At 39.1% G+C, this 25,619-nt stretch overlaps 1 protein-coding gene across 1 annotated transcript; it reads left to right on the plus strand.

Annotated features, from left to right (window-relative positions):
- The first annotated feature begins 172 nt into the window (after positions 1-172).
- Positions 173-25,237, plus strand: cds2 (CDP-diacylglycerol synthase (phosphatidate cytidylyltransferase) 2). Its single transcript, XM_061730434.1, has 13 exons — positions 173-398; positions 9,652-9,794; positions 9,924-10,020; positions 11,674-11,771; positions 12,204-12,343; positions 15,221-15,279; positions 15,754-15,836; positions 16,044-16,131; positions 17,761-17,829; positions 17,946-18,098; positions 18,623-18,742; positions 19,631-19,734; positions 22,110-25,237. The coding sequence occupies exons 1-13, from the start codon at positions 327-329 to the stop codon at positions 22,243-22,245; spliced, it is 1,362 nt and encodes a 453-aa protein (XP_061586418.1). The 5' UTR covers positions 173-326; the 3' UTR covers positions 22,246-25,237.
- The last annotated feature ends 382 nt before the right edge of the window (positions 25,238-25,619 follow it).

The following is a 25,619-nucleotide window of genomic DNA, read 5'->3' on the forward strand; positions in this document are numbered from 1 at the left end:
TGCACATGTAAATTAAGATATCAAGTGTTAAAGAATGAAATTCTTTGTTTTGTTGTTTTGTTTTCTTAAACTTCTCTTGAAGTGTTGTTTTTTACATGTACAAAAATAAAATAAAATGTTTTAACTTTGGACGTCAGAATAAGGACTTTATTTTGAAAACCGGAACATCTGTGGGATCCGCAGCCGCTGATTTGTCATCGATTTGGTTTCCTGAGTGGAAAAAAAAAGTGTTGCTCGCAACATTTATCTCGGGGCTTTGCAAAATCCAAACACACGTTGAAGCGTTTGAAGCCTCGCTGCTGTCTTTACGCGACGATCCGCCCGAAATGACGGAGTTAAGACACCGCGGAGCGGCGGACACCGAGCAGGCGCTGCAGCCGCAGCCGTCAGAGGACAAGGTAAAGCTTACATTATGTTCCGCGTTACATCGACGCAGAGCCTACGCCGTAAAGGTGCGCGGCGACGCGCAGGCTACGGCGTAGGCTCTGCGTTGGTGTAACGCGGGACCATAAATCAGCCTTGAGGCGGCCAGGACACTGCTGCTAACTAGCCTGGTAGCAAAACGATGGTCCCGTGATTGTATCCCAGGATTGTATTGTATGTTTAATTTCCCTCTAAGACAAGTAATAATTGTAATAATACATCATTTTCACGCTGTCCTACGGAACAGTTTCCCATTTAAATGAATACCAGGGGTTGCATAAAGCTCTTGAAAGTGACAGATATGCCATGAGAAAATGATCAACCAAACTTCCTTGAGAATAGACTTGATTGTTTAAAAAGAGATACAAGAAAATATTAATAAACAGGTATATGGAAGAGGAAATGGGTTAACTAGGAGTGTGAGAAACAAATAAAATAGGGAAAAGGGTATATTATACTTGCTTAAGATATGTTTAGATATTTATGTGGATATTTATGTATATATTATATGTTGAGAGGGATAGTTATAATTATGTAATACATGTTATATATTTATTAGGTATGTAGCATATATATATATATATATATATATATATATATATATATATATATATATATATATATATATATAGGGATATTTATGTAGTTTATATAGATTTATATGATATTTCTATTTTCTATATATTGATATCATATTTATGTAATATTTATATTTTCTATATACTTATATGGATAATTATGTAGTAATAGGCATGTTTACTTAGTATTTATATAGACTATATTTATATGGATATTGTGTAGATATAATAATAGCAATAATGTAAATTCATAGTTATAAAGGGGTAGGATCTGCGAAAAAGTGTAAACTTCTTCCTACTCCTTTTTTCGAACCTATGTGCATATGAAGATGTTACTGTTTATTTTTTTTATTTTTATTTTTCTATTTACATGGTCGAAATAAATTCATTCATTCATTAATTCATTTTGCTGATTGGATCCTCGCTTTTCTGGACCAGCATTTAAAGGAAAAACACAAGCGACCAACTCCAGAATGTGTTATTGTAAACAAATTGATCCAGCTCTTAGGATGTTGTATATCTTCTTCTCCTTTTCGGCTTTTCCCTTCAGGGGTGGCCACAGCGAATCCGTTGCCTCCATCTGAGCCTGTGTTCTGCATCCTCTTCTCTTACCCCAACTACCTTCATGTCCTCTTTCACTACATCTATAAACCTCCTCTTTGGTTTTCCTCTGGTTCTCCTGCCTGGCAGTTCAAAACTCAGCATCCTTCTACCAATATATTCACAATCTCTCCTATGGACATGAACCATCTCAGTCTGGCCTCCCTGACTTTATCTCCAAAGCCTCTAACATGTGCTGTCCCTCTGATGAACTCATTCCTGATCCTGTCCAGTCGGGTCACTCCCATAGAGAACCTCAGCATCTTCATCTCTGCTTCCTCCAGCTCTGCCTCCTGTCGTTTCCTCAGTGTCACTCTCTGTAGACCAAACACCACAGTTTTGTACATCTTTCCTTTCATTTTAGCTGAAACTCTTTTATCACACCTGACACACCCGCTCCATCCTGCCTGCACACGTTTCTTCACCTCTTTTCCACATATTATTGTATATTGTACATGCCGATGAATATAAATAAACTGATTTTACTATCTAAAATTCAATATTTACAATTAGGCCCAAGGTTTATACTTGATAAACACCTTAAAATTAAACAAATTCTTTTCACATTAAATAGAATTTTGGAAGTGCGATTTCCGTCGCCTAGCCAACGAGGTCGGGCTGCTGCTGTAACATGCATCTAAAAAACACTGCTTAATACTGACAAGGTACCATTATCTTGTGTTCTGCAAATACTGAGCATACCTGTCAAGTTTTGAATTTAAAAATAAGGGAAATGTTCCGCCACCCGCTGTCCCACCAGCCCAACCGAGGTCCAGTATTACATTTTAAGACAGGTTTTCAACAAATCTGATATATCTATCCCTCAAGGCAAGGCAAGTTTATTTGTATAGCACAATTCAGCACAAGGTAATTCAAAGTGCTTTACATCAACATTAAAAGCGGCAAGACACAATTAAACGGTAAATAACAAATAAAATGATAAGAAAAGAGGTAAAATAATAAAAAGCACAAGTTGTTAAAAAGTAAAGGCAGAAGAGTACAGCAGGTAAGTATTTAATTTAAGAGTACGCTTCAGTAAACAGTAATGTTTTTAGCCCTGATTTAAAGGAGATGACAGTTTGAGCAGACCTCAGGTCTATCACCTACAAACAATCCACTTACAAAGTACAATTATGTGCTCGGAATTTGATAGGCCGACCTTTTGTTGACCCTGAAATTCCTGATTATGTATGTAATTCCTATAATAGAGCCTAAATGAAAACACAAGTGAATTAAAGCACATTTATATTCAGATTCAGATGACTTTATTGATCCCTTTGGGAGGTTCCCTCGGGGAAATTGACATCTCCATTTCACACACTCAGCACTGTCATATACAAACACACCAAAAGCCAAACACCCATATAAAGATAAACAATTAAAAATAGAAATAAAAGGTAAAAACAAAAATAAAAAGTGTAGTGCCATAAAAAGAATTATATGGATAGAAAAAGTGTTGTGTAATATTGCAGTGCAAGTTATTGCACTGTCCTGATTATGCAAAGTTATTGTATACTGACTGACACTGACCCCCCACATATTAAATATTTTCAGTTTATATACACATTGATTGTCTTCAAGTGAAACATTTACATTTTCTTTTAATTTGTCATTTTCACTCATGTGGCTCTCTGGCATTCACTGATTGATGACATGAGAGACACTACCATCGCCCATCCTGCTCATCTTTAGAAAAGTAAATTGGGTATCCCATTTTTAGAGATATTTACACAAAGTCTTCGCTTTTTTTGGCAGAAATGTCTTCTCTATCTCGTTACATCCATCCATCTCTGATTTGTTTTTCCGAGTTTGCTCCGTTGTTGCCACTAACCTCGCAAGAACTGTCACCCAGGCTACAGCAAGTGGTTTGGGCGTGTAGAATGACGTAATATACATCAGCAAGATTTATGCAGACAGGTGTAATTTTCAAATCGATGTTGTATGAACATCAGGATGAGTGTTTTTTGGTCAGGTTTTGCTTCTTGCAAAGCTCGATTTGTCATTTTTGTGGTCAGTTTTTATACGATAGACCGTCCTTTTGTGGTTCTGGACATATGCCGGCGTCATCAGCATATGTCCAGAGTAGTTGGCGGATCTCCTTGTCTCCCCAGTTACTCATCTTGCAAATATAGGCCGTACCTGTGACCTCCTGCTGCTGTTGTTACTCTCAGCAGGCGTTTCCTTATTTTATAAAGTAATAGTAAACAACCACGACCGTTAGTTCTGCTTACATTAGACCTGACCCGTGGTTAAGTGTACCGTCGGAAGCAAGTTATTTTTGCGGGCCAGGTTAACACAGGCCAGAAGCAACATTAATTCTAATATGGAAGAAATACAGGTTTCAAAACCAATCTTCACAGACCAATGGTCACGTGACGAATGCCTCATTATTTAATACAACTTATGGGGGGCAACCAGACCGTATAAAGACAATGGAAGAAGCATCAGGTCCCTTTGGGATCACTCGTGAACCGAACTAATTCTGACTTTGTAAGTGTAAATGAAGTCCACTGCCATCCTGTTCTAAGTATTTATAAGTCGAGAATCCTTGGGGCATGAACTACTGTCAGTAAGACAGTAAAAATCTGGAGAGGTGTTGGCCTCTTGCTTTTTACAGAATCTTTTTAGATGTTTTAAAATAACAGTTTAGATTAGGACAGCTATATTGCCCTCTGTGATAACATCATTTACCATTTGGCTGCAAATGCATTTTCCTCTCTCCCTCAAAACTGCTTATATTCACATTGTTTTGGTCCCTGGTGAAGCTTTACTTGCTCTACTATCTAATAATAGACCTGATGCTTTAACTCTGGAATTAATTCCCAATCCAGGCCTGAGGGCCAAGCCCTGCATATCTTGGGATGTTTCTCTGTTCCAGCTCACCTGACGCAGATGAATAGGTTACTAACAGAGCTCTAAAGACCTTTAAGACAAACTGATGGAGGTTTTTTTATTTTTGGCCGGTGTGTTGGAGAAGGGAAATATCCAAAACATGCAGGACAGTGGCCCTCGTGGACCCAGATTAGGGAACGCTGCATTAAAGGAAGCGCCAACTAATAATTTAATGTCTTGTTCTCACCATGTGTATATTCAAAAAATAAAAATTAAAAAAATCTTTGACCACAGTGATTATATACATTTGTTTACATTATCTAATAAATTATATCATACTTTTAGGAAACATTTTATTCTGCAGAATTAATTATTTGTTAGAATGACATAATGATACTCTTTGATTCATTTATTTTGAGCCACCTTTTTTTTCCAATATGTAATGGTATTTGTACAAAACTTTCATAAAAAGTCCTGTAAAAACAAAACAGTAAACAGGACGGCTATATCTAGTTAAAATTTAAAAATAATGTAGTTTTATATTCAACTGTATCAACAGAGACTGACTCATATAAAAGCTGGGATTATTACTGTAGGCAGTTTAAATAAATCCTAATATAGATCTTTATTTTTCAGAAAATACTGCACATGACTCGGTAACAAAATGTATAATTCATTATTTAATTGAATTATATTATATTTATATAATTATATTTATTTCAGCACAACAGAGTTGTTTTTTTTTTTCCTTATTAAACAAATAAGGAAAGAAATGTAGATTTGGTCATAGATATAAACAGTGTCAGTTGTGTCATTGTTTCATCCTCAGAAAAGGATGGTGTTATTTAAGGAAATATACTACTATAAATATACCCCCACACCAAAGTTACATGAATGCTATCTTAAGCAAAGCCAACTGCCATGACATGTTAAATCAGACTTCAGTATGAGTTTATAGACTACTGATGATGAATACATATTTAAATACGTGGTAATATGGCGAGTCAGTCAGTGTATTTGACTACCAAATTTAGCCTACTGAAATAACTTCAGGTTTGTAATCACAGCAATCTCTCGCCTCATGTTTGGTTACTTTGATTTTAAAGTTAAAAGAGGATTAAAATGCCTTTTTTTTTTTTTTTTTTTTTTTTTTTTATAAATAAATGTATAAATAAGCCACTATTTTTAAAATACACAAACATTGATTAGGGTTAAAGAAAGATTAAAGAATCAGGTTTTATATGGCATTTGGGATTGGCCAGTTGACAGTATATTGCAGCTGAAAAGCCTCAATCAAGAAGCTCTGCAGTTTGTTTCAGCTTAATTATTTAATCACAGTGCCCTCTTTGTTGAGGTGTCAAAATCCCAGTAAAAATGGGCCAAAGCCGTTCATAAGCTCCAGATCCAGCTTTTCCTAATGAAATTGAAGCTGAAGATGGAAAAAAAAACAAAAAGTTGAAGTAGCAGCTCGTGTTCACGAGGACATGAAAAAGGAGGTGTTTAAGTGAAAGGACCACCTATTTTTAACTCGAGCTTCCTGTGAATGACGGATATTGTTTCCATAGAAACCAGCAGACAGAAAATGGACGTGTGTGTGTGTGTGTGAGTTTGAGTGTGCATGCTTTTGCATTTAGCTAAGGGGTTTTGACAATATTGTAGTGCAAACACTGCCTTCAGGGTGATTCATATAATTAACAGACATGTTGGAAATACAGTTTTGGTTTCTTTCAGGCGATTTAATCCCAAGAGAAGAGGCAGACCACTGGAGAGTTCTTGCTTTGCAGTGAGATGTTGATGTAAAAACCCTGTCGGTTATAAACACTGAATCCCACTGAACTGGTGTACCAGGGTTAGCCTTTTAGCTTTGGTGACATCTTTATTACATAACAGGAACATTGGTGTGATGTAGGAATAGTAGATTTAAAAAAAGGAGATATTGCCATGCATTGTTTTCATGGATATAAGTGTGGAATTGTCAATCGGTGGTGAAATGGACAGTCTTATTGAGCTATATTTGTATATTGTACCATTTAACCCATTGTTGTTTCCATGTTTGCAGACAGGCACGTACTTGTACATATGTGGAAAGTTACATTAGATAATGTTACGAAGTTGAGACTATAGCATGCTATTAAGGGAAAAAAGCCACAGGGGCATATTATTGATATGGAAAATATTCAGCTGCTCTGATGTGATCAAGTTTGTTTGTGAAGGCCCATGTGTGAGACTGCATGGGTGTGACAAAACCACATGCCCGCTATCTGCTCGGTGCAAGTAAGGTGACAGGTCCATGCCTAATTTTAACATCAGCATTAGAGAGGCCACAGAGGAGGTAGGAGGTGAAAGAAATTAGCCTCTGTGTGTGTGTGAGAATGGATCTGCCTCTGACAACTACTTTTCATTGTGCGTACGATGGATAGATTATAGGAGATTGTTTCAGTAAGTCTCATACTGGTCTAAAGAAATGTTTCAAAAAGGGCAAATATGGAAAGAGACAATTTGTTCCAGTGCTTTGCCTCCCACATACAACCCTTTCCAGGCAGCTCTGCTCTTTTTTTTTTAACACAGTAAGTCATCCTCTGACAATATTCAGTTTGCTCAGTAACCCTAACCCCCATTGAAGGACATGAGGGGGATTTCCACCTTATGTGAATATTAGTCCTATATGTGGGGAGGCTGTTGGATGTTGGGACGTTGGTTTCATACTAGGGCTGGGCGATATGGAACAAAAGTCATATCTCGATATTTTCTAGCTAAATGGCGATACTCGATATATATCGATATTTTTTCTGTGACATAATTGGAGTTTCCCCCAAAGCATTATAGCATAGCATCTCTGTTAGCTTCATTTTTTTCTGAGGCAAACCCTTAAACTTTTCAATTGAGGTTGATAGTTGTGCAAATAACAAAACATTTGTGCAAATCTCAAATAAAACATTCAAGTCAATTTGTCACAAAATAAGCTATATCAAAATCAATTTTTTTTTTTTTTTTTTTTTTTTTTTTTTTTAAATCGATATAAACGATATTGTCTCGTACCATATCGCGTTTGAAAATATATCGATATATATTAAAATATCGATATATCGCCCAGCCCTATTTCATACTAACAGGTTAGTTTGTGTTTGATATGTTATCCCTTCTTTCTATCATCATTACTCTCCTACACTCTCGTCTTGCTGGACTTCTTTTCAGTACGAAGAAGATGATCTCAACAATTCAATGCTTTCCAGAGACCCACAACATGCAATTATTACATAAACACTGGCAGGTAAAAACTCCCCTAGTGGGAAAAAAACCTTAAGCCAAACAGTGGCAAGAAAAACTCCCCTTTAGGAGGGAAGAAACCTGCACCAGGAACTGGATCTTAAGGGGGGACATCCAGCTGGGCAGAGCAGGAAAAGAGAGAACAGACAGAGAGAATGAAGAACAGAGACAGGAGAGACACAGACACAATGGCTAACTGCACTATAGGGATGACTATATATTAGGGCTGGGCGATATGGACCAACAGTCATATCTCGATATTTTCTAGCTAAATGGCGATACTCGATATATATCTCTATATTTTTTCTGTGCCTTAATTGGGGTTTCCCCCAAAGCATTATAGCATAGCATCTCTGTTAGCTTCATTTTTTTCTTAGGCAAACCCTTAAAAAACAGTCAGTTTTAATACAAAGCCTCGTGCCAAATGTCACACAGGTTCCTTTATTAACAGAGGTCTGCACAATATCAAAATGTATAAAACAAATGAAATAAAAATAAACTGCCTGCATATATAGAATAAAAATGCTTCTTGAATAAAATAAAACAAATATCCCTTTCCTGCATAACAATTAAATTAAAATACACTGTAATTAATACAATGTAGACAGTAACAGGCAGACTTTTCCACTGAGGTTGACAGTTGTGCAAATAACAAAACATTTGTGCAAATCTCAAATAAAACATTCAAGTCAATTTGTCACAAAATAAGCTATATCAAAATCATTAAAAAAAAATTTTTTTTTATTTATTTTTTTTTAAATCGATATAAACGATATTGTCTCGTACCATATCGTGTTTGAAAATATATCGATATATATTAAAATCTCGATATATCGCCCAGCCCTACTATATATTAATGACTATATATGACTGCATTTCGTTGCCCTGTACTTTTGACATGTGCAATGACAATAAAGTTGAATCTAATATAAGCAGATGTAGACAGCAGACACTGAGGTGGTCACGGTGGAAAGAAACATCTGTAGTTTTGAACTGATTATTGTGACTGCCCGACCACTGTTGTAAAACTTTAAATTGGCATATGGTTTGGTCAGATGAAGAAAGGTAACGAAGGTAGTATGAGCAGAGAAAGCTTAACTCCACTTTCACTTGGGACTCAGAAAAGAGAGGATTAAAGGACTGCATTGAAATAAAGAACTGTTTCAGCAGCATTAAGTGCATGTCATTATAAAAATCTGTTCCAATGAACATGTCATAGTGGTATAATATCTACACTGGTGGGCTGCATCTTTAATATCAGTATACCGTCCAGCCCGAACCCCCATCAATATTATCTTTATTATCTATTTAAGTAAATGGTATATAAATGTTTCCCAAACACTTCCAATTATCTGTTTACTTATAGACTGCATGTAATTAGTTTACTGCACATAACATAAATGCAGCACTTGTGTTCAGCGTTTGAGTTTTATTATATATATATATATATATATATATATATATATATATATATTATATATAATAGGATTATGTTGAAGATGTGTAAAAGGTGCTATATGAAGAATAATATTTTGGCACAAAACGATGTAGTGGTCTGTGGCAACATGTGCAGACCTGGAATACCTAGAAATTTAGCTTGTTGCCTAAAATACTTTCCAAATAACATTAGCTTATTACTGTTTATAGTTTTCTATTTGTGCACTCTGGGAGCCAAGTAGATAAGTGTCTCCTGGAAAATATCTTCTTCGCGTCTGCAAATAAATGTTGATAGTTTAAAAGCTAAATTAGATGACAGAATTTACCAATAGTTTATTCATTTCCAGAGTTAAACTGTATTGTTTCAGTTTTATTAGAACAAAAAGAAATATCAGATTTTCACAATTTTTTTTTAAATAAATAATAATCAAAATTATATGATGTATCTGAAATTGTAGAATTAAGTGATGTGTACCTGGTACAATTTACAGGAAGGATTTCTTCTGCATTTCAGGGGTCAGACAGTGAGCTGAAGCCAGAAAAGGAGGGCGTGTCTGACAGCGAGTCCAAGGCAGACTCGGGAGTCCCAGAGGTGCCGGTCCCTCCCGATGACACTCCAGAGGTTCTAAACAAGGCCTTGTCTGGACTCTCCTCAAGGTACGCTCGGTACTGAAGAAACCTCAGGGCTGCATTTGGTGTGTTCTGACAAAAGCTCATGTTTTGCTTCTTCTGATGAATTTTGTACATTATTCATGTGTGAGATGACGGTTTGTGCGTCTTCCTCAGATGGAAGAACTGGTGGGTGAGAGGAATCCTCACGCTAGCCATGATCTCCTTCTTCTTCTTTATCATCTACTTGGGCCCCATGGTGCTTATGATGATTGTAAGTAAAAACAAAATATATTTGTATTTAAGTAATTCATAGTTTGATTTCTCATTGACTTTCTCAGGGAGTCTGGATTATTTTCTGACGGAGAATTATCGTTCACATTTGTCGATCAACAAGCAGGAGGCAGTTAAAGTGGGTCGTTAATTTAACTAATATGGTGTAGTAAAGCAATCAGCAGGACCCGTTTTGAAAGTGACTCAGGCCACGTTTACACATATTTACAAAAACTGATATTTCCCCCTCTACGTTTTGAAAAATACCATCATTTACACAAACCCGCATAAATACGCTGTTAAGGTGCTATGAGCAGCCAAACCTACAGGGGGCAGTGTAACGAGAAGATAAAGTCATGCTAGCCAATCGGAATCCTGGAAAAAAACATCAACAAATGACACGTGTAACTTCCAGTTACTTCCAAGATGAACGAGAGTCTTTCGTTTGGAGTGACAGAGAAGTGGAGTTACTTTTAAGTGTGACTTTAGAATATAAAACAGGTAAAATACAAGAAAATATTGACGGTGGCCAAACAAATTGCAAACACAGGTCGCACACATGACACTGGTGACGTTTCTGTCCCATAATGTGACGTTCTGAAGCCTAAATGTCCGTTTCTCTCTGTTTACAAGCAAACGTGAAGACGGAGTTTTTGCAAATCTCCACTTTGGCCGGAGTTTTCAGAACTGATCTTTTTTCGTGACTTTGAGCTTCGTTTTCGTGTAAACGAACGGCCAAAACGCATGAAAACACCACCGTTTTTGCTACGTGTAAACGGGCCTCAAGGTGAAGGAGATGGATGTGGACCATTACATTAGATTAACCATCTACATTTTATAAAATCATGTATGCCATAGGCAATGTAATAGTGCATTTACTTGTGGAATAGTTTGGAGGAGGTTTTTTATGAGTGAAAGCTGTTATTTCTCATTTAAATTCATATTCAACTTTTTACAGAAGAACCTGTATCAATATTGCTGAACGTGACCCCATGGTAATCTGAGGGAGAAAACGAGCTACGAGCCTGATACTTTTATTTAACATTACCGTATTTTCCGCATTATAAGGCGCTACAGTAGAGGCTGGGGTTACGTTCTGCATCCATTAGACCAAGGGTCGGCAACCCGTGGCTCCGGAGCCGCATGCAGCTCTTTCATCCTTATACTGCGGCTCCGAGTGGCTTGGGAAAAAAAAACAAAAAAAAACGAAGTATTTAATTGAAGTGTATTTTATTTGTGTTAGTTCTTTAATATTTTAGTTCTAAATTGGAAGATTATTGTGATCTTGACATATTAGAATAAATATATTTTATTGTTTTTCATAGTTCAAAATACGTATATATGTCTATGGTTGCGAGACCTGTTGCGGCTCAATATTGATCCATATATAAGGCGCACCGGATTATAAGGCGCATGGTCAGCTTTTGGAAAAATTGAAGGCTTTTAGGTGCACCTTATAGTGCAGAAAATACGGTACTTGTTTAGTTTTCCGTACATGCACTTTTGAATTAGGATCAGACTTGATCTTTATTCTGATACAGATTTGTCAGACGTTTTTGTGCTTGTTAAGACACCGTGATGCACGTCGGACCGATAATGAGTTCTATTGCTCCAGTGTGCCGGTCCCCTGCTGATGCAGCGTTTCTCTGTGCAGGTCCTCTGTGTTCAGATCAAGTGCTTCCATGAAATCATCACCATCGGTTACAGCGTGTACCACTCCTACCACCTGCCCTGGTTCAGGACGTTGAGCTGGTGAGGAATCTGAGACACGCAGACTTGAATTACACATGCTGCAGATATGTCCGTTGGTTTCTCATCATGTTTTCTCTTTATTTTTTTTGTTTTGTTGCAGCTGTTCTGAGGTTTGTTTTCTGGCCTGTTGTAGTTTATCTTGTGTAGCTCATAGATTATCACGGCAGTCAACAGCCAATGGCAATAGTCCTGTGAATCATCAGCGCCGCTTGATTTGTAGCAGTAGTAATAGTGTAGTGTGAATCATAGCACAGTCCTGATGTTCACTGTGCCACAAGCCTGAGAAATGAACCGTTAATGGGAATCACATTTCACACGGCAGACCAAATATGTCACCTCTGAAGTTTTCTGGAGGCATATTGAACTCAGTCTCTTTAGCTTCTGCCCGAACGGAGAGACATGTACGTTTCCTTCCTTCTGTTTTCCCTACAGGTACTTCCTGCTGTGTGTGAACTACTTCTTCTACGGTGAGACTGTCACTGATTACTTCTTCACACTGGTGCAAAGAGAGGAGCCACTTCGCATCCTCAGCAAATACCACCGCTTCATCTCCTTTGCCCTCTACCTCTCAGGTACACGCTTCATACAGACAGGACCTGGATTTATTGTTGTTTGTTTCGAGGGGGCGGGGTGGGTTCTGTGACTGGAGGGGCTGATGGATGGAACATTAGCGAGAAAGAGATTTGTATACCGTATGTACAACCAAACTGCTCAGCTTCTTCTTTCCCTACCGACTTTCATCAGAAACCAAACCTGCAGAATCTACTGTACGTCCAGGACAATTGATGAGCACTTCCATAGCTGGAAAAAAAAGTGCTGATCATTATGAGGGTGATTATTGTAACCAAACTCTCTGGGAAAAAGGTTGGCTTCAGGCCTATAAACCACTTCTGCCTACAAAACAAAAACAAAATAAATACAATTATCCCAACACTAAAAAAGTAAAAAGATGAGAATCCAACGTGCCACAGAAATCCAGCCTCTGGATATCTTCCAGGCCGTTTGCCTCGCTCCGCTAACAAGGGTAGCTTTGTCTACCCGCTTGCCTACAGCACCGGTCATGTGCTGAATGGGCAGTGATCAGGAGCCTGGTTGATTAGAAGAAAGGGTAAACCTTATCAAATGATCTCCTCCGGCCCCAGTAACGTGGTTGGATGTGGGTTCTTTTTTTCCAGCAGTCCCGCCTGCATACATGATCATTTGTTCAAATTAATCTCAGTACGATCATTTAATTATTTATTATGGGGCCCTCTATTAAGGGCTGTCCGGTCTCTGTATGATCGAAGCAGGAGTCTGGTTCGCATTGCCGGCAGTAGGTCAGACTTGTTCCCGGTGCATGTTGGACTCCGACACAGGGCTGCCCGTTATCACCGGTCCTGTTCATAATTTTTATGGACAGGATTTCAAGGTGTAGCCAGGGGCCGGAGGGGATCCGGTTTGGGAACCTCAGGATTTCATCTCTGCTTTTTGCAGATGATGTTGTCCTGTTGGCTTCATCGGACCGGGACCTCCAGCATGTGCTGGGGCGGTTTGAGGCCGAGTACGACGCGGCAGGGATGAGAATCAGCACCTCCAAGACCGAGGCCATGGTTCTCCACCGGGAAAGGGTGGCGTGCCTTCTCCGGGTGGGTGGAGAAGTCCTGCCTCAGGTGGAGGAGTTCAAGTATCTCGGGATCTTGTTCACGAGTGAGGGAACGATGGAGCGTGAGATTGACAGACGGATCGGTGCAGCGTCCGCAGTTATGCGGTCGATGTACCGGACCGTCATGGTGAAGAAGGAGCTGAGTCGAAAGACGAAGCTCTCGATTTACCGGTCAATCTGCGCACCTACCCTCACCTATGGTCATGAACTTTGGGTAGTGACCGAAAGGACAAGATCGCGGATACAAGAGTTTCCTCCGCAGGTCGGCTGGACGCTCCCTTAGAGATAGGGTGAGGAGTTCGGTCACCCGGGAGGAGCTCGGAGTCGAGCCGCTGCTCCTTCACATTGAGAGGAGTCAGCTGAGGTGGCTTGGGCATCTATTGGATCCTCCTGGACGCCTCCCTAGGGAGGTGTTCCAGGCATGTCCCTCCTCCCTAGGGAGGTGTTCCAGGCATGTCCCTCCTCCCTAGGGAGCTGTTCCAGGCATGTCCCACCGGGAGGAGACCCCGGGGAAGACCCAGGACACGCTGGAGAGACTATGTCTCTCGGCTGGCCTGGGAACGCCTCGGACTCCCCCCGGAAGAGCTGGAGGAAGTGTCTGGGGTGAAGGAAGTCTGGGCATCTCTGTTGAGGCTGCTGCCCCCGCGACCCGGGAACGGATAAGCGGCGGACAATGGATGGATGGATGGATGGATGGATGGATGGATGGATGGATGGATGGATGGATGGAATATAAAATGATTTGTACTGGTAAAAGGAAAAATGCATCTTGAAACGATCACCACCTTCACTTTCAAAGGTTGTGTAGATCGAAAAGTGCTGAATGAATGTGTGTGTGGAGTGTAAACGTGCTTTTAATGGTCATCAGGACTATAAAAATGTTATATAAATACAAACATTAAGCCATAACTTCCACCCCCACCCGGCCCCAAAAACAAAAAAACATACGTCTACAGGTAGGGCCAACAATAAACCACAATAATATTAAAGTGGTCTACCCAGTATGGCTGCTTTTCATGTAATACTGACATGCTCAAATGTGACGTCCTTGTGGGGGAAAAGAGTGAGATGGCTTGTACCTCATGATGCCACACAATGAGCAGTTCTCTCGCTCGCAAATGAGGAGAGTGAAATCGGTAATTGGTGTTGCTAAATAGTTGCTAAGTCTTTCACATTTGACAATAACACAGACCTACGACTTTTAACTGTGCGCTTAAGGGAAAGGGGGTCTTAAACTTTAGTGCATCATTGTATTTATTTATACACTATATCATTACTCAAGTGTTATCTCAGTCACTGTGAGAAGCACCACATCCCACTTCCTGAAGTGCAGGATGTCAGTTAGTGATGCAGACCTGTCGTAGCATCGAACTGATGCCAAACAGGATGTACGGGGGAAGGAAGCCCCCAGACTGTCTCTACCTCTTGCCTACTAGCTTTAAGGTGAAACTAAATGGCCTTGTTTTCTCCTGCGTCTCACTTGCAGCAAATGGTGTGAAGAAATGTAGAAAGAAATGGCGTGAATTTGTGGCATTTTAAGCATCCGAGCTCCTCAGTTCATCTACTTTGAGCTCCCTCTGCTGAATGAAGTCACTGTCTGCCGTCCCTCAGTGCTTTGCAATATCTCTTCCTCATGTAATTTATATCCACAGCGGCTACCTGCTCCCTTAACCAGGCTTAGTTTGAAGTAGGTCAGGCTATAATTAATCCCAGTTAGACACAGATGACCTATTATCTGAAGAAAAGGACATCCTGCCTGTCAAAATTTCACCCACTCCTGCTTTTGTTGTTTTTTCTGCTCTTGCAGGGTTTTGCATGTTTGTGCTGAGTTTGGTGAAGAAACATTATCGTCTTCAGTTCTACATGGTAAGCTGCACACCCCCCCCCTCCGCCCTGCAGACTGAGTTATTGATGAGATGACCTATAATACAAACCCTCAAGTCAGTGGAAAAGTGGGACAGAGATTGTCTTTCCAAGTGTGCTACTTGTCACCTCAGTTCTGCATATAAAGCACGCTGCACATAGTCCACATAAGGTGCCTCAAGTTGTAACAGAAGTGACTGAGAGGTGAGAAGAGTTTTTTCTAAACATTTACCTCGGAAAGGTTTGCACCGACCGGTCAGTTTTCATCTGCACAGATTTGTTCCACTCTTGCTTCTGTCACGGTCTTTAAGGTTCTGTGAGGATCACAAGGAGGCAATGAGATAAAAATATAAAAGTTCCAGTCACACTCTTGATTTAATTGAGCCATTAGGTTTCTTTGAGCAGCCAAGCCAAGAATTTCCACTCTGTCCTGGAATCCTGGAAGAATAGTAAGCTGATCTTACCGTGTTTCCACAGTTCGGTTGGACCCATGTGACTCTGCTGATTGTGGTGACTCAGTCTCATCTTATCATTCACAACCTGTTTGAGGGGATGATCTGGTGAGTGAAGGCTGCTTTAATCTCCTTTGTTGATGTATACTTGACCCTGAAAATCAGTAATGCTGCTTTTTATCTGGCTGTGTCTGTTCAGGAAGGGTAATACAATTATTTTGGAATGAGATTATCTGGAGTTTCTCAGTGAATCTAATAATGTGACTTTACCAACTAGAGCCTCGTTATGACATACTGGCTTCTTTGTCTGCTCAGGTTCATCGTGCCCATTTCCTGTGTGATCTGTAACGACATCATGGCCTACATGTTTGGTTTCTTCTTCGGCCGAACGCCTCTCATCAAGGTCGGTTGCTGCAGTCGTCTGCAGCTGTTTACAATGTGAAAATGATTGTTTGGTTATTAGCTGGCAACCTGGGGCCGGATTCACAAAACATTCTTAAGAAAAGAAATCTTCTTAAGTGTCATTTTTTTCTTAAGTTCAGTCTTAAGAAGAAAAAAGAGAAGAAGTCATATTCTCCAAAAAAGTTCTAAGTATTTTCTCAACTTTCTTCTTAAGAAAAAATGGTATTCTTGAAATAAAAGTTCTCAAATTTGTTCTTGACTTTTTTCTTAACTTTAAGACAACCTTGACCTGTCTTAAAATTTCTTCTGTGAAAAGGTAAAACTCTAATATCACCTTTTTCAACACATTTTAGACAAGTTTAGACTAGTAGGTCATAGTTTGAGGATATACTAATTAATTACACAAAGAGCCTGTTAACTGTTTGTTAGCATGTTAGTTAGCGTGGTAGTTAATTATTATACATTTTCCCCAATAGTATTTTTTTTCACACATTAATCTCATCCACCATAACCTTGAAAAGTTCCTGCATCTCTTTTTCTCCTTCTCCATGTTTAGTGAGTAACTGACCCAAACTACCTGTATTAGGGCTGTTCAATTAATCGATTTTAAATCGTAATCGCGATTATGTAATTAGAACGATGTTAAAACCTGAAAATCGTAAAATCGATTTTTTCCCCCCCTTTTTTTTTTTTTTTTTTTTTTTTTTTTTTTTTTTTAACCTTGTCTGCACACATATTAATGATTGATACCATATTAATGATTGATGGAAATACCTCTCAATACCTGCGACAAGTGCCCCATCGGAGAGGCTCTTTAGTGTAGGAGGGGGCGTTGTAACCATGGTGATATACTAACATGCCACCGATAGACCGGCTCGTGTTCTTTGCAAAAAACTTGCAAATGTGAATAGCAAATGTAATGACTGACATTACACACCTCTACCTCCTTCATGGGTTGCATTATTATTTAGCATGCAAAGACCCAGTTTAGTTTAATTAGAAAATGTCTTGTTTTATTTAATTGGAAATATAACTTACTGTATGTTTGCAAGTGCTGATTTGCTTTTTTTTTCAGAGATAAAACTTTATATTTTATTATATTTTTTAAAACTTTTTTTCAACTTATTTTACAGAGTTTTGCACTTTATTCATTCATTTTTGGTTTAATAAGAGCAAAGTTTGCACTTAAAGCCCAATGGGGCAAATGTTCAATAAAAAAACAGCATATTTGAAATCATTTCTTTGCCTTTTGTCAATTCACAAAATAATCGTAATCGTAATCGTAATCGAAAATCGGATTTTGAGAGAAAAAAATCGAGATTTTATTTTTGGGCAAAATCGAACAGCCCTAACCTGTATATATGTTGTTTGTTGGCGCGTGCAATGCAATGATATATTTTAAGAAGTTCTTAAGTAGAAAAAATAAGAAATTAGTAAGAAATGACAGTTCTTAAGACGGTTCTTAAGAAAATATTGAGGAATTTCACTTAAGAACTTTCTTATGAACTTCTTAATTTTAGATCTTAAGACATTTCTTAAGAACATATTGGTGAATCTGGCTCCTGGTTGTTTTAATCAGACACGAGCACGAAGAATATTGAGTTTTACATGACGATTTCCTGAATTGCAGCTGTCGCCCAAGAAAACGTGGGAGGGATTCATCGGCGGGTTCTTCGCCACCATTGTGTTTGGCATCATGGTATGAAGTGTTTTTCTTTTTTCTTCATCAGAACAGGAAAAAAAACAAGTTTAAATCCATTTTTAAAAAAAATCATGTTTCGTGGATATTTTTTTTAAAAAGCGTTGCTCTTTCAGCTCTCGTACGTCATGGCTGACTACCGCTTCTTCGTGTGTCCGGTGGAGTTCAACAACGACTCCAACAGCTTCCAGGTGGACTGTGAGCCCCCAGAACTGTTTCAGCTGCAGGACTATGCCCTACCCAGTTTTCTGGAGTCTGTAACTGGATGGGTAAGACTCGGCTTATGTCAAGTTCTTTCTTTCTTGCTGTCATACAATCCAACCAAAAATGAATGGAATGCATAACAAGATTAATTCTCATCTACTCATGGCCATCTTACCAAAACAGGAGCTTTGCAGATCATGTATTAAAACGTTGACATTAAATGTTAGTCACTTGTTGCTCTACTTTTTGTGAAATCTACAGCTACTTTGCAATAAGTGAATTTTATATTTCTGGGTCAGAGTTGGCGTTACCATCCCAACAACATAGTTGATAAAATTCAGCTCATGCCGGCCTCTGGCAGTATCTTTGGTCATCTTTTGTTTCTCATTTCTATATTTAGTTTCAATTTAAAAATAGAATAGAAATAGGGGGAGGCTGGCACATCTTTGGAGGTCCTGCACCACTCCAGCCCCATAGTAGCATGACTAAAGGAACAAAACATGTTTTTATACTATCTAATGCTTAGAAAAGTAGGACTTTGTAAAGATGTCTGTTGCACGGACGTAACATTTCCCTCTCGTGTCTGCAGACCACAGTCCGTCTGTATCCGTTCCAGATCCACAGCATTGCTCTGTCCTCTTTCGCCTCCATCATGGGGCCCTTCGGCGGCTTCTTTGCCAGCGGTTTCAAGAGAGCCTTTAAGATCAAGGTAGGAATACCACCGTAATTCCTCGGGAACTAGTCAGTGTTTGTTTTCCACTTTCTATTTGCACGCTCTCTGAGACGCTGCCGTGCTCAGTGAGTTACCGTATTTTCCGCACTATAAAGTACACCTAAAAGCCTTCAATTTTTTCAAAAGCTGACCATCCGCCTTATATATGGATCAATATTGAGCCGCAACAGGTCTCGCAACTCGAAAATAATAAAACAGTTGTTTATTCATTTTGGGAGTGAATGGAGTTGTCAGAAAGCTGATTTGTAATCTATTAATAAAGTTTGACTGACCTATCTGACTGTTTTGTTGACATTCCCTTTAGCGCAGCACCGTCTAATGGATGCATAACGTAACCCCAGCCTCTACTGTAGCGCCTTATAATGCGGTGCGCCTTATACAGGACTGTCTCAGAAAATTAGAATATTGTGATAAAGTTCTTTATTTTCTGTAATGCAATTTATAAAAAAAAAAAAAAAAAGAAAATGTCATACATTCTGGATTTATTACAAATCAACTGAAATATTGCAAGCCTTTTATTATTTTAATATTGCTGATTATGGCTTACAGTTTAAGATTAAGATTCCCAGAATATTCTAATTTTTTGAGATAGGATATTTGAGATTTCTTTCTTCTTTTCTTATCTTTTTGCCTTACAGAAAATCACAATATTCTAATTTTCTGAGACAGTCCTGTATATGGAAAAGGTTTTAAAATACGTCATTCATTGAAGGTGCGCCTTATAGTGTGGAAAATACGGTACCTTTCTATACTTCTATAACATGTAATGAGGATTGCATTTGATCATATAGGTCATATTTAGGTTGTTAGGGTTGTCAGTGTTGGGATGCACAAGTGCAAGCTTGGTGTCATTTGTCCTTGCAGGATTTTGCCAACACTATTCCAGGTCACGGTGGCATCATGGACAGATTTGACTGCCAGTACCTCATGGCCACTTTTGTCAATGTCTACATTGCTAGCTTTATCAGGTAAACACTCAACCACACTGTGACATGTTGGAAACCTCCATTGGTGTATTTGTTTTAGCTTGTTGACAGATACGCCCTCAGTGTCCACGAGTTCTCTCTTCAGTATTCAGAACAACAGTTAAGCTTGAAATTTCTAGTGAACAGAGATCCAGGTAAGTTGTGTTGACTGTGTACGTGTCCCCATGATCAGTTTTATTAAAAGTGTACACAAGCATTTTAAAAATAATACCGACTGTGCAATAAAGAATAAGGAATAATGGAAGTGTCATATCTTAAAGGAGCTTGAGGCTCCTTTTAAGAAATGAGACTCTCTAGCGCCACCCTTCACCACGACGGCCGTCGGGGGTACTGCAGCCAACAGAGAAGCCGACATGGGAGAACGGGGAGAACGTGCATGCAGCGTCATGTGACGTCACATCCGCAGCCCAGCGCGGGAAATTCGGGACCGAATTGCAGCACATTTTGCAGCACACAGCCTGTTCAAGGCAAAGGAGAGATACACTAGAGCAGGGGTCACCAATCCTGGTCCTCGAGGGCCGGTGTCCTGCATGTTTTAGATGTTTCCCTGCTTTAACACACCTGATTCTAATAAATCATCGTCATCAGCTTGTCATCCAGGGCTGCACAGTTCTGTTAATGACACAGTCACTTGTATCATGGTGCAATGAAGCAGGGAAACATCTAAAACCTGCAGGGACACCGGCCCTTGAGGACCAGGATTGGTGACCCCTGCACTAGAGGGCTCATTCTTTTGGGTTTGGAACGCTTCATCTGACATTATTACTAGAAAACTTAAAATGTATACGGATTTTTTTCTTAAATCTTGCCTCAATCCGGCCTCAAGCTCCTTTAAGGCAGTTTTAGGTCACATGACTTTCAGAGTCGGCAGTGCCGTTCAGACTACATGACCCGCTGTCTTCGCAACGTGTCTAAAAGTAACGTCTGTTGGAGTTTTTGGTTGGAATTTAAAGCCACAGTTCACAATGATTGAATACAGTTAATTTTGTCTTTGGTTTACAATTACTTTGCCAGTAATAACCTAAAGACCTAAATTATTTTTCTGGAAAAAAAAGAACTGGCAAAGTACATTTCAAAATGCTGATAAAACGCAACTGGGTAGTGACTCCGTTGTTGTAGTCCCGCTCTTCGTGTGAGGTCCTTCCCAAAAATATTGGCAACAGATGTCCAAAACCTCTGCGGCCACTCTTATCAGTTTTTCAGTGTTTTTCTTCTTTCCTTTGAAAAGACATAAAGTTTCAAGGCCAGTCCTTTTACGTGTGGACCTGGCCAAGTCTCAAGGACTTTCAAAACTTTAGGATGGCTTTTGTAACTAATGTGAGACGGTAGCTCCTCTCACTGTTCCTGCTGCATCGTGTGTTTGTTTTGAATAAACTATTTAGGTTTAAATGGTTATCTGTACTCTAATATACTGCATCCAGATTGAAGCCCCACCCATGACGTGTAGATGTGTTTTGAGAGCATACGTGAATGTTATTTTATTGTATTATTTTTTTTATTATTCATATGCACAATGATAAAACAGTAATTATATTAACAATACAAGGACAAATAATTGTGCAGGAGAGGAAAAGAAGCCCGAAGGGCTTATAAAAAAATCCTCCCCCTCAATACAAAATCACAAAAACAAATCAATCAATAGAAAAAGAAAAGAAAGGAAAAAAGAAAAGGTAAAAGAAACAAAGAAAAACACAATAAACACACAAACAAAAATATCCATAAAACGGCAATTTCATTTCAATTAGAATAGCCTATTATTTTTGCCTAGATAAGAGATTCCCCACCAAGCTGGTCCTAAACATTTTTAAGGATGATGCTAACTTAAGAGACCTATCTAAAGAGTTCCAGAGTTGAGGGCCATGGAATTTGATAAAGGATTTGTGACTGAAGGTACGACAAAGAGGTAAATGAAAGTTCTTCCGACCTTTAACTGAATAAGAGTGAATATCTGAGGATAACAGAAAAAAATTATGAAAAGTGCCTGGAATGTCTTGTTTGGAATGAATGAACTTAAACATAAACAGGCATGTTTGGATCATATTAATAGAAAAAATTGATAATAATTAAAATTTACTAAATAAGGGTGCAGAAGGTGCTTGATGAGTAGAATATGAAATCATTCTCAAAAATCTTTTCTGAATTAAAAATAATTGATTAAGGTACGAAGAATAAGAAACTTATATAAGAAGTTATAACAGGTTAGTTACAGATTTGCTAAATCTACACGGAAGGACGCTAGTTTAGACCTACATTAAGATAAACACGTGCCACCTGCTCAGGTTTGTTGTCAAATAAAAAGCTTGTTCAGTTCAGTTTTGTAAATTTGTGTTGGATTATCTCCTTCTGTTCTCCACCAGGGGCCCCAACCCCACCAAGGTGATCCAGCAGCTCCTGGCCCTCCGGGCCGACCAGCAGCTCCTCATCTTCAACTCTCTGAAGGCTCACCTGACGGAGAAAGGGCTTCTGCCGGCCCTGCAGGACATCGCCGCGTAGAGCCGACCACTCCCACAGTGGGGGAGACGGAGAAGTCTGTTAAGTGTGAGGGAGAACACATCCATGAAAACAAAAGGAAAAAAAAACGAGAAACAAAACGACAGGCTAGGGTCATTCCATTTCCTTTAGGTTTGAGAGTGGTGCATGTTTGTGTTCATCCATCTGTGAATTCTGTTTCTGAGGCGTTTCAGGTCAAGTTTGTGGATTACTGTACTATCACACTTTTCCAATATAGTCAGTGTTTATCTATTAACACTGTAAAAGTCAATGTTGATCAGATGTGCATTTCTACCTGTTTACAAAATATCCTCTATATATTATTTGTAAATGTGTGTGAATATTTTATTGCACTTTTTATTAGTTTTATTCTGTTGCACTGCTCTCAGCCCTGTTACTCGCTGTGTTGTTACTTCGGCTCCACTCTCCCTGAACATTTACGTTTGATTTTCTTTGTTGATTGTTTCTATTTATACAGAGATTGGTTTTTATATTTGGTATGTTCTACTATAACTTAATATTGTCTGTTTCAGTCAGGCTGTAATCGTCTTGCCATCTATCATCCATTTGTTTCGTGTATTTATTTTTTTTCTTCCTCTGATCATTTCTTTTATTCGGCCAAATTTATTAACCATCATCATGCAGAACTGTGGGTTTCTGTAGTTGGATAAATACCGTTTTTTTTGCTGTGAAGAACAGGACTTGGACCACGCTCTGTTAAAAGTAGTGTTATTAAAGTGGACATATTGGGGCGGGGAGGGGGCATTGATTTTGTGAAGACACTATCAACTCTAACATAACACAATTATGTGGGTTTGTTTTGGGCAGCAATGGTCTAAAAATGTCTGTCGGAGAGCCGTTCAGACTGGCAGAGAACTGTGACATCACAGGCCCAGATCCATTATCCATTTCCACCCAGTTTCCTATCATGCTGCATCCACTTCACCTCAGGAGTGAGTGACATAAAACCATAACGCCAGTTTCTAAAGGGCCACAGCTTCTAAGAGGCGTGTCCCCTTTTTAAAAACGGCTGCGCTGTCCAGAGAAGTTTTTTGTTGTTCTATATTGCTACAGTATTTTGACTAAAGCGAACATTTCACTAAAACCTCAGGAAAGTGTCAAATTTTGAAAAAAAAACAAGAACCCTCCCTCCTGGTTGTTGGGTGATGGCACATTAATAGATGAACTTTACTTCTTTATATAATTTTTATCTGTGGTAATGAGCTGTCTTATGTGTGCAGTTAAGTGGTAAGATGTTTGGGGTGGAACTACGAGGAGCAGAGAAAACAGATGCTCTGCCGGTATCCTCTTCTGTGCGATGCAGTTGCACCATGCTTGTCTCTGCAAGGCCGAGACGCAGCAAGTGTCACCGTTACTGCTTCACCTTGTTCACCAGTAATGAAACAAGCAGCGGCGCTTGCATGGTTCTGCTCAGGTTGGATGCTACAATCAGCTACTGTTCGTACTAGTGGTCATTCCTTAAAGTTTAACGGTTATTTATGACGATGCCAAGTGTGTGTTTGATTTGATGGTAAACCATAAGCTGAAGCTGTCGTACTGCTGGGTTCCTTCCTGTTTTACAATCGTGCTAAACAAGAAAAACGATGACTTCCTCAGCCTGTAGCTGACATTAGCAGATCCATTTTTCCTCCACATAAATATCTTTAACAAGCAGTGCCCTCAAAATCTATGCCCCCCCCCCCCCCCCCCCCGCCTCTTGGTGTATGTCATTGTAAGCAGTGATCCTTATGTGCTGTATAGTCAAGTTTAAGTCAAACGTGACGATTTATGAGGTAGAGTAGTCAAATGAGAGGCATTACCATGTTGGATTGAATTGTATTTAAACTTCTGAAGTCGGACTGACTCTGGGGAAGAGAATTTAATACATTAAAATACATCCAGACTGCCATTAAAATGCCAAAGAGATTGATTGAAGTTGAGTGGCCACATTCAAAAATAAAAGGTTCAGTTGTGTTGGGTGGTTTTATACACAAATATTAAAACTAAACTCATCCACCAACCACCCGCCATCATGTTTTTGTTCATTCTGATGATTCTGTTGAATATTATAAGATATTTGATTGTTTCCTGGACGTAAGTCCAGGTGGAAGAACAGTGAAGGAGTCGTATCCGTATTCAGTGTACAGGATAAGAGAAGAATACGAACAATCCTTAAAAGCACCCAGTGTAGCAGAGACGTAAAAGTAACCAACCACACGACATCACCTCTTCTTGCCCTCTTTTATGTGTCATTTACTGACTTTAAAAGACTTTAAAATAATTTGTGATCATACAAAGTACTTTTTTTTTTTTTTAACCTTTTGCATCATTTGTTACGGGGTATTTACATTTTTAAACTTTTTTTCCCCCACAAATTGAATGTCATATTTATTCATCATTCTGTTCATTGTTATTTCACATCCTGCCAGTCATAGTTGCATCTTCAAGTATTTATTAATTCGCTGTTAGCAGTTTAAATCAAGTTACCTTATTGTACTCTTATTAGGAAGAGCATTAGAAACCCGTTGAGTGTTGTTTAGTAGTTTTGCTTGCAGTGCTCTTATTGCCACATGGAGAGAAGTATTGAAATAGCAGTATTTTCTACTGTGGTATGGTACAACTCAGCTTAGATAACTTGTTATACGTGGTTTTTAAAGCGAGTTTCCTCCGGTGGCCGTAAATCTCCCATGTATGTCGGGGGCTGCGCCGCCTCTGTGATGGTTTGATGATGAGGTTTCAGCCACACAGCTCTGCACTGCCATTTCACTGCCCAGCGTTAAGGACGACGGCCAGAGAGAGCTGGAGCTCCTGAGCTCGGCCGCTCTGGCCCGGCGCTGACATTTGACCCTGCGTTGCTGCTGCTTGACACATTCCAGCATCCACAGAGATGACACTCACTCACAAATTTGCTGAATTGTACGAATCAATTACAGGACTGTCTCAGAAAATTAGAATATTGTGATAAAGTTCTTTATTTTCTGTAATTCATTACAAATTACGGATTCATTACAAATCAACTGAAATATTGCAAGCCTTTTATTATTTTAATATTGCTGATTATGGCTTACAGTTTAAGATTAAGATTCCCAGAATATTCACATTTTTTGAGATAGGATATTTGAGTTTTCTTAAGCTGTAAACCATGACAGAAAATCACAATATTCTAATTTTCAGACAGTCCTGTATAGAAAACACACCTGATTTTCCTCTTTTTCAAGGCGCTTGCTGCCACTTTGCTCTTTGTGCAAAAATGTGCGGGAACTGAGTCTGCCCCACGCGTCGTGTTGGCTCCCCTTTGTGGACATTTTTACTTTGAGGTAATAAGATTTTCTTACAAATCTGTATTAGTATACAATCTTAAAGGTGTGCACTTGTTT

The sequence above is a fragment of the Cololabis saira genome, chromosome 9, assembly GCF_033807715.1.
Source record: "Cololabis saira isolate AMF1-May2022 chromosome 9, fColSai1.1, whole genome shotgun sequence".
Taxonomy (NCBI): Eukaryota; Metazoa; Chordata; class Actinopteri; order Beloniformes; family Belonidae; genus Cololabis; species Cololabis saira.